This window comes from Myotis davidii, unplaced genomic scaffold (genome assembly GCF_000327345.1).
Source record: "Myotis davidii unplaced genomic scaffold, ASM32734v1 scaffold299, whole genome shotgun sequence".
Classification (NCBI taxonomy): Eukaryota; Metazoa; Chordata; class Mammalia; order Chiroptera; family Vespertilionidae; genus Myotis; species Myotis davidii.
This window is the reverse complement of record NW_006293088.1, coordinates 3,169,672-3,179,729: the sequence shown is the minus strand read 5'-3', so window position 1 is coordinate 3,179,729 and position 10,058 is coordinate 3,169,672. Positions and strand designations below refer to the sequence as shown.

At 49.6% G+C, this 10,058-nt stretch overlaps 1 protein-coding gene across 1 annotated transcript in view; it reads left to right on the top strand.

The window, feature by feature from the left end:
* FHAD1 (forkhead-associated (FHA) phosphopeptide binding domain 1) overlaps positions 1-8,465 on the top strand; it is a 93,319-nt gene extending 84,854 nt beyond the window's left edge. The window contains 2 exon segments of the mRNA XM_015565934.1: positions 5,818-5,966; positions 7,691-8,465. Coding sequence (XP_015421420.1) covers positions 5,818-5,934 — 117 coding nt within the window. The 3' untranslated portion in view covers positions 5,935-5,966; positions 7,691-8,465.
* Positions 8,466-10,058: the final 1,593 nt, after the last annotated feature.

The following is a 10,058-nucleotide window of genomic DNA, read 5'->3' as shown; positions in this document are numbered from 1 at the left end:
AAAGGATGGAATAGAAGGACAGGATGTGTACGGATAGATGGATGGGAGGAAGGAAGGAAGGGAGGAAGGAAGGAAGGGAGGAAAGTTGTTGGTTTAAAAGCACTGTTTTATAATACCTGGGGATTAGGATGTGACTATCTTCTGAGCATAGTTCCTCTCAACTCAGTTTGTGATACATACTGAGCAGCTGCAGGCTCAAGGCCTTCTCCACAGAAGAGGCCAGAGGGCACCTGCTGGTTAAACACGGGCCTAAGCCTGCAGAGACCCACACTCTGGGACAAGTTAGCACCTTCCATGAGGCGGGAAGAGACTTAGAGCAGCCCTGCCCGTCCCAAAGGCCGGCCTCCTTTCTCCGTGAGTTTTGCGAATGCCCAGTAGGGTTGCCAGAATTAAAAGGGGACAAAACAAAACAGGATGCCCAGTTAAACCTGAATTTCAGATACACTACACACAGTTATTTAGTGGATGTCTGTCTCAAACCTTGCACGGGACCTACATCCACTAAAACATTCTTTGGCTTCATTCTGAAATTCAGACTGAGCTGGGCATCCTGTGTTTCACCTGGCAACCCGCGTGCAAGGATTTCCTGAGCACCTGGTAGGCGCCCGGGGCAGGCTCTGCAGCAGATGCCGCCAGGCGGCAGCCCGCAGACATTCTCATTTGACTCATGGGAGTTTTATTTTTTTTTAAGTAACATTTCAAAATACGGCACTTTCACGGAATACTCTGGATTCTTGGCTTGTCTGGGAGCCGCGGGAGATGTGGTGACGCTAGGCCCACAGTCCCACAGCCGCCATCTCCCAGGCCCCTTAGAAAGGTGCTGGGCTTGGGGCGTTGCTGGCAGCCCCACCCGCTCGCTTCACTTCTGTTACTTCCCTGGTCCTCAGGGCTCTCTGAGAACAGCCCCTTCCCCAAGCCCCTGCACGTTCACCTCCCGAGTGTCCACCTGTGAGGGAGGCCCCAGCTCTCGCTCTCACAGGGGCTTCTGGCTCTTCAGTGAACTGTCCCTGAGATGTGGGGTCTTGGGGAGACCAGGGTCAGCAACAGTAACCAAACCCCAGGGTGAGCTCCAGATTGGCTGTCCCCGCAGAGCCTGGCTGCTGTGGCCGTCATTGCGCCTGGGGCCTGGGATTCCTGGGGGAACCCACCGTAGAACCACTTCTACAGCCTCACCCACCGGCCTGGAGGCCCGGCTTCCTTCTGAAGCAATTTTCCTCCAAGAGGGATACAGGCTCGCCCAGGGCCTCGGTGGACCAGCCTCCTCCCCTCAGGTTCCCCTGGAATGGGGAACAGAGACCCCTAAGGGACTCTGCAGGACAGTGTGGCACCGCCGGCCCCAAAGCCAAGTCCCCTTGCACAGACCCCTGTCCCCCGCCCCGTCCCTAGGAAGGCCCGGCATTCCATCCAGACGGGTAGCATCTGAAGGGTGAGAAAAATCCTTTTTTCTTCGATACAAAAGTCAAAGAAGAACGTAGGCTAAATGCTGTCCCTATTCTTAATGTGTTAAAGAGACGGGTGTTTGTAGAGACAGCGAAGAACAAGATGCAGAACTCCGGTTTGCAGGTGAGCCAGAAGCAGAAGAGAGGACGCAGTAGGAGGTCAGAAGGAAACCCAGTTGTCAGTGGTCCCACGTCTGTTATGGGTTTGAGCATTTAGTATCTGCCAGGCACAGAGCTGGGCATCGTCGCCTTTAATCTTCACAGCAGCCCAATGCGGTGGGCATCGTTATTATCCCCAGTTACCAGGTGAGGTGGCTAAGGCTCAGAGACTTTAACTTGTCCAGAGCCACGCAGCTCAGTAGGAGAGCTGGAACTCAATGCAGGTCCCCCACCCAGGTGAGCACGGCGTGCCTCCCTCGAGATCATAAACATCCAGGTAATAACATTTCGGCTGGCATTTCTCTTGAATTCCAAGGAAGCAGCCTCTAGAATACTCTTTTCTTAAGAGCTGAGAATCAAGACTATGAAATCCTAAACCTGCTGAAACACTGCCGTTCACAGTTCAGCCCCGGAACTGGAACTGACCCAACCTACACTCGCACTTTGCAGAGAATAGAAGCAGCTCTCAGGAAGCTCAAGAGCAGACACATTTTCACTGGGAAGGAGAGAGGAGATATATTTGAGTTTGATGAAAGGCCACAATCATTCTGAGACAACAAAATTATCAAGGTGATCCTAGGTAAGGGACATTTTGGGGAAATAGAAGTCTCTTCTCAACCAACCCCCGCGGTCTAAGACTAGAGGGTGGGTACTCCCCAGAGCAGGATGTTCGGAGGGCAAAGCGCATCCCGAGGGCCCCCCTAGATCCGAGCCCTTTGCCACCCTGCAAAGTGGGAATGAGTGGGAGCCTTGTCACTTACTCATCTGCACATATGGTAGAGCCCGGAGCAGGCAGACACCGCCCTGGAGCTAGGCTTTGTCTGAGGACCAACTGGGGATGTGAGATGACAGAGGAGATACTGGGGTGAGCCCGATATCTTGGATGTTGTTGGAAGATGTACATCCCTGAGATGTGAAGCCTCCTGGAATTTCAGGCCGCCGCTGGTCTTAACAGAATGTGGGTCGGTGATGCAGAGGATGTGAGTAGGTGATGTGAGTAGATGATGCAGTGGATGTGAGTAGGTCAGGTGGTGGATGTGAGTAGGTGATGTGAGTAGGTGAGGCAGAGGATGTGAGTAGGTGATGTGAGTAGGTGAGGCAGTGGATGTGAGTAGGTGATGTGAGTAGGTGGTGCAGTGGATGTGAGTAGGTGATGTGAGTAGGTGGTGCAGTGGATGTGAGTAGGTGATGTGAGTAGGTGGTGCAGTGGATGTGAGTAGGTGATGTGAGTAGGTGGTGCAGTGGATGTGAGTAGGTGATGTGAGTAGGTGGTGCAGTGGATGTGAGTAGGTGATGTGAGTAGGTGGTGCAGTGGATGTGAGTAGGTGATGTGAGTAGGTGATGCGGGGATGTGAGTAGGTGATGCGAGGGATGGTGGGGCTTCAGCTGAGAGCACAGACCGAGCTCCCCGGCCCTCCAGCCCTCTCGTAGAGCTCAGTGTCTAGAACCTCCTCCGCACAGAAGAGTTTCCTCCAGGTTCCTTGCAAAGTGTGGCTTGGGGTGTCCTTCCTCCAAGTGTGCCCGAGCCCTGTGAGCCTGGAGCCATCGTGACCCCCTTGAGAAAGGACGTGTGGGATCGGATCCTCAGTCCTGCCCACTCACAAAGGAGTCTCTGCCCATAGCGAGCTTCAGAACGGGCAGCTGCAGCTGCTTCCTCTCCAAGGTGGTGGTGGGGCGGGGGGTGTTCTGTCCTCCAAAAGCCATTCCTTGGTTAGATTTGATACTCATCGCAGCTAACAGTCTTTTATAATTACTTGTCAGTTGTATGCTAATGAGGAAACTCTTCTCCTGAACAAACGTGTATTGAATATCCAGTCTAGACCACATGCTGTGCCGGGCGCTAGGGCTGGAAAAGTAAACAAAAGGCTACTCCCCCGGCTCCCATTCAGTCAGCAATATTCACCCAGAGCCTAGGATGGGCAGGGACTCTCCAGGTGCTGGGTTTCAATCACGAATTCTCAGTGGGGGCAGTATCACCCCCGAGAGGGCAAAATTCCTCTTGGGAAATGTATAAAGCACAGATGTACAGACAGTGCTATCTGTAATGTTAACATGAGTGTGGGAGCAACTAAGAAAAAATGGCTAATGTGATGAAAAAAATGTCCACCTGGGCGTTGCTATTTCAATGACCGGCTTCTAGCCGCGCCATTTCAGTCTAAGGATGAGCCAGGTGCTTCCAGACATCCCAGCTGAGTGCCTGGTGGTCACCTGTGGTCCCCGGTTCAGGGAAGGCCCTGCCACGTCTCCCCTGCCCTTCCTGCCCTCATCTGCATTTTTCACATTTCTCATTCCCCATCTCTTCTTCTTCCCAGGCGCCCATCCCGGCTGCCTTCTGCTGCCCCCCTCCCCTTGTCACTCAGAAAGGTGGACCAAACCCCCAAACTCTTGGCAGACCTCGGGGCAGGGGACCCTGGACTGGGGACCCTTGACTTGTAACAAACTCCCTGGCTCTAATTCCGACAGCCAGCCCCTGGGTCAGGGCACTGGCATTGGGGAACCATCCCAGCCAACACTTTTATTGAAAATCAAATGAAAGAGGATGTGAAGGAAAGGTGGTTTCCAGAGGAAAGTTCTCAACATCTGCTGTCTGTTTTCCTCTTCTCCGGCACGCAGACCAAGGAGCTTTGTGGGCGGGTGCAGACGTTAGCGCTTCTCACTCCGAGATGATATTGAGCGCAGTCGCACAGCACAGCACACCCAGGGCTCTGCCAGCCACGGCACAGGCCTCTGGGAGGGATGCTCAGACCTGCCTTAACGTGAAAAGAGCTCAAGGGGTGGCCCAATGGCCCCTTCCATTGAGATCTACCCAGAACCCCTCTCGGCCGCCGAGGAAGACAGGGCGGGTATTCTGGTCCCTGATTGACAGATGAGGAAACCGAGGGTCCCGTAGTAAGTGGCAAAACTGATATTCAACCACCCACAGCCCTCTTCCCTCAGGGGTATTGTGTCCTCACTGTAGAGTCAAAGCCTGCAGGGAGTAGAGCTGGAATTTGAAACCAGTTGTACAGCTTGCAGGTTGCAATCTGCCTTTAGTAGGTGCAGGACACAGAGAGAATCTTAGGCTGCAATGAATACAAACCTATGCAGGAGGAGGGAAGGGGCTTTTATAAGGATACCAGAGTGAGCATCTCATAAACATGGAAGAGCTGAGCCCTAGCTGGTTTAGCTCAGTGGATAGAGTGTCAGCCTGCGGACTGAAGGGTCCGGGGTTTGATTCCGGTCATGGGCATATGCCCGGGTTGCAGGCTCCATCCCCTGTCGGGGACATGCAGGAGGCAGCCAATCAATGATTCTCTTTCATCATTGATGTTTCCATCTCTCTCTCCCTTTCCCTTTCTGTCTGAAATCAATTTTTTAAAATGTTAAAAAACAAACAAACAAAAACGAAGAGCTGAAAGGGAGTCTGGCCTCTCCCTTTCCCTTTCTGTCTGAAATCAATTTTTTTTAAATGTAAAAAAAACAAAAAACACGAAGAGCTGAAAGGGAATCTGGCATAAACAAAAACGAAGAGCTGAAAGGGAGTCTGGCCTCGTGTCTCTTACACACACACACACACACACACATCTCTGCTCTGCATTGTCTTTCCGTATCTCTGCGATCTCTCTCCAATCATGTGATAGGAAGGGATGACCTCGAGGTCCCCCAGTTCAAAGGCCCAGCCCAGGGAGCGAGTAACCTCTCAGAGCCCATTAACCCCAAATCCTGGGAGTGGTCACCTTAAAAGCCCAGCCTGTGCCAAGTGTCCAATCAACCATGACCAGGGCCAGGCCAGAGCCACACCATGGCTTCCGGGAGTCAGGCAGCGCTCGGAAAAGGGCTAATTAGACCCTCCAATCTCCTGCGTTGTCCCTCCTATGACATCAGAGACCTAAGACACAGCTGTTCGGTGAAAGCTTTTCGGAGAAAGATACTCCATCACAGTGAATGTGTTCATCCTAAGACGCTCCTGGTTTGAGAAACATGAATGTTGACAGGGAGAATGTCGCCTGTATACCTGGAAGGGTGGACACCACAAGCCTTCCGAATGCTCACTTTGGGCGGTGCGATAATGGCGGATCATTTTAGCTTCTTTTGCTTACATCTATGTGTATATATACTGTATTTTTTTAAGGAAAGATTTATTTTGAGTAAAAAAACAACAAAAAACATTTGAGTGGAATGTTTGGGGATCTCACTGCACTTATAGATTTAACGCATTTATGTCTCTTGTTGGTTCAAGGCTGGAGCCAGAAAAGCCGCCCCAAAGACAGACCAAGAAAGAGAGACGCTGAAGAGAGAGTCCCCCAGCAAATCCAGCCAGAGTCTGCAGGTCTCGAAGCCTGGTGGAAGGAACTAGAAATGCCATTGGCCGGCCTTGCAAAATCCTCTGTGAGTCGGTGTGACTCTTCTGGGTCAAAATACTAAGATGCTTTTGTAGGATGTTAAAGCGTGTTCCCCTTGTGTGTTGCTTCCGAGACTGGTATTTTACACAATGCTGTATTTTGTTCTGTTTTTTTCTTTCTTTCTTTTTTCTTCCTTTTCGTTTTTCTATTTTTTTCTGCACAATACTGTATTTTGGAATGTGTGAGGTGAGGCGTTCTTTATTAAAAATAATAATGTATACATACGTAGGCATGTGAAGAATATCAGTTCGAAACCCAGACATATGGGTCTAGGCCAGTGATGGCGAACCTATGACACGCGTGTCAGAGGTGACACGCGAGCTCATTTTTTTGGTTGATTATTCTTTGTTAAATGGCATTTAAATATATAAAATAAATATCAAAAATATAAGTCTTTGTTTTACTATGGTTGCAAATATCAAAAAAATTTCTATATGTGACACGGCACCAGAGTTAAGTTAGGGTTTTTCAAAATGCTGACACGCCGAGCTCGAAAGGTTCGCCATCACTGGCCTAGTAGATACAATTATCTGGTTCCACGTTTGAGTCGTGACGCACCCAAATGTCACACCACCAAGGAGCGCCAAGAAGCTCACAGTTAAGAAAACCCAAGATGGATACCAGGGCCTCGGGCTAGGATGGTAACCGCAGGGCTGCTGTGAGTTTATTATAATAAATTCAGAATGCCAATCAGTTTTGTCGCCGCCATGATAGTGACTAACATTGATGTGGCACTTGGCAGTTCTCAAAACGCTTCTCATCTGATCCTCCCCCAAGCCCAGGGAGGTAAATACTGTCGTGTTATGTTCCCCATTTGACAACTGAGGAAGCTGAGGCCCAGAGAGGTTAGGTGGCCTGTCGAAAATCACACAGCTAGTGAATTTAAGAGTTGGGTCTGGAATCCAGGTTTCTAGTTCCATTTCATACTACCCATCCTGCTGCACCAAGGGGGCCCCGTAATTCAGGACAGACCAAGTACCCAGTCACAAAGCGCACACTGGCCAGGTGGACCACACCCCTTTTTCATGGTGTGTGGAGAGAACCCCGTTTTTCTTGCTCTGCTCTCTACTTCTCCCACGTTCTACTCCCTCTCCAGCCAGCCATCCTCTTACCGCCTCTCTTTATGGCCAGGACCACCAAACAAAATGGGAGGAAGAGCCAGAAGTTCTGAATATCATTTATTTTTCTATTTTTCAAAAGCCATAATAAAAATAATTTGATATTTCAAAACCAAATGCATGCTTTATACTGATTAAAACTAGAAGGAAATAGATTTTCTTGGTGTGATATTCCACCGAAGGTCCACCTAACCCAGGGTTAGGTTCTAACGTCAGTGAGAAAGGTAGGCATTACCTGGTCTTAACAACACTCTTGAAATTTCTGGAACTTTTTAAAAACATATTATTTATACTGTACCATATCCTAGAAGTCCAAATCAGCAAGTTTTTCTCTAGCATCTGAAGAGACACTTGGGTGGGCAGTAGTTCAAGCATCTGGCTCATGTTTGGGAGCCAATTGTATTAGGAAAAAAATGCTTGTTGGTTGAATATTTGAATTTGCATAAGTTAAATGTAATGCCTATATGACTCCATATATTTTAGGTCTTTCTAAGGATGTGTTCAGTTTTATCCTATGAACATTATAACTCATGATGGCAATTTCTTTTCTCCCTCTCCCTCCCCCTGCACCCCCCTAACCCCACCAAACTAGGTAACTTGTTAGGTGTCTCCCCAGCCACGCGCCCTTTTCTCTGAGAATGCACCCGTCCTGCCCCCAAAAAGGCTTGCCCTGCCTAATACTGCTCTCTTGGCCACAGCTGGTTGGTCAAGCCAGACCAATCAGGTTTCTCTTCTAATTCAAGCTGGGCCAATCAGCACCTCTGTTTTTAGTGTTTGGAAGGGGACTCTGGGATGTCACACAAGTTATTAGTGGTCCTGGAGCTGAGAATCTGATGCAGTCCCAGGGCTGGGATGACCATTTCCTACCTTGTATTTGGAGGAACAAAGCCAGCCTTCAGAGAGAGAGAAGGCTGGGGTAGATATGCAATCGCAGAGACAAGAAACCAAGACCCCAGAGAGACAATGTAGCAGATACTACCGGTCCCTTAGTTATCGCCTCCCTCTGCTGCATAAGCTGAAGGCTGGTTCCCTTGATTTCCCAGCCTCCCTTGCAGCTAGAGTTGGCCATGTTGTTCACTTCTGACCAATGACATGTAAGTGAAGGCCCCTGGGGAGGATTTCTCTTTGGCAATAAAAGGCACATCTTTGCTAGGAGAAAGGTTTTTGCCCTTTTTCCCTTTTCCTTGTCTCCTCTTTGTCTCCTGGAGCTCAGACTTGGAGCTGGAGCAGCCATTTGGGGATCACGAGGCAGCAAGCAAGAGGCTAAAGCCAGCCTCCAACGACAACGGAATGGAAAGATGAGAAGGGCCTGGGGCCGCATCCCTGTGCTCTGCGCCGTGCCTGAACTGCCTACCTCTGTACTTCCTGTTGTGGGAGACAATAAATTTCTTCCTGTTTAAGCCACTGTAGTCGGGTGTACTTGTGGGACAAACCACTCAAAACATAGTGAGTGAAAGTAAAACGATTTATTATCTCTCATGATTCCATGCACCAAGGTGGGCACTTGTACTGGGCTGACTGGCTTGGCCAGGACTGGTTTAGAAGGGCCGCATTTACATGCCTGGTCACTGGCAGCCAAGTTGGGTTAGGTCAGTGGTTAAATCACCTCAATCAGGAGTGATTTTTGCCCCCCAGGGGACATCTGGCAATTTCTGGACACAATTTTTGTTCTTTCAATTGGGGAGGGGGTGCTGAACATCCTACAGTGCCCAGTGTTCCCCACAACAAGGACAAATTTGACCCCAAATTAGCAGTAGCGAGAATGAGAAACCACCGTCTAGAGAGGTTACATCTGGGACAGTTTATCTCTGCTTGGGGTGGTCTCTCGTGATGCAGCTGGCTAGGCCAGGCCCTTCCTTCCTTCCTTTCTTTCTTAATTATATTTTTACTGATTTCAGAGAGGAAGGGAGAAGGAGAGAGAGATAGAAACATCAGTGATGAGAGAGGATTATTGATCAGTTGCCTCCTGCATGCCTCTCCCTGGGGATCGAGCCCGAAACCTGGGCATGTGCTCTAACCAGGAATCAAACCCATGACCACCTGGTGCATAGGTCAATGCTCAACCACTGAGCCACGCCGGCCGGGCTAGACCAGGCTCTTTCATGTGTGGTGCTCACGTTCCCAAGAGCAGCAGGAGAGATCAAGCCCCAAAGTATAAACACTTACCTGCCTTGGGTTTGTTCATATCCCATCAGACAAAGCAAGTCACGTGCCAGAGTCCGTTTGGGAGAGGCTCCGGATTTTCACAATCTACCCACGTCCAGTGTTCTGTTATTTGAAACTGACTGCAGTCCAACTGATACCAATGGAGAAAGTTGCCTTGATTCCTGATAACTTTCTGGTTCCTAATCTTTTTTCTTCAGAAAGCCAGTTCCAATGCCTGCCCCGGGGTCCCACTAGGACCCTTTGTATCACTCAAGATTCTTTGATGGCAAACAACAGAAACCTCCTGTGGCTAACCTAAGCAGATAAGGAGTTTAGTGAAAGGAAATGAGGATCTCTGGCCAGTGTTGCACAGTTGGTTGAGCGTCCTCACGTGCACCAAAAGGTTACTGGTTCAATTCCTGGTCAGGGCGCATGCTCAGGTTTCGGGCTGGATCCCTGGTAGGAGGTGTGCAGGAGGCAGCTGATAGGTGTTTTGCTCTCACATGGATGTTTCTCTCTCTCTCTCTCTCTTATCCCTCCCTTCCTCTCTCTCTAAAAAACTCAATTAAAACATTTTTTTAAAGAAAACACAATATTTTAAAGGGGAAAAAAACAAAGGAAAGGAGGGAAGTTAGAGGATCAAAGGGCAAGCATATCTGAGGAGTCAGGACCGTCGGGAACTGGCTTTCCCTCCCTTTCTGCTTCAGCTGGTTTGAATTTGTTAGTTGCTACCAAAATGACCTTTACTGAGACACTGTTCCACAGCCCGCTCTGGGAAGCTACCAGAAACCTTTCCCCTGGGGTTGTATCTCGGT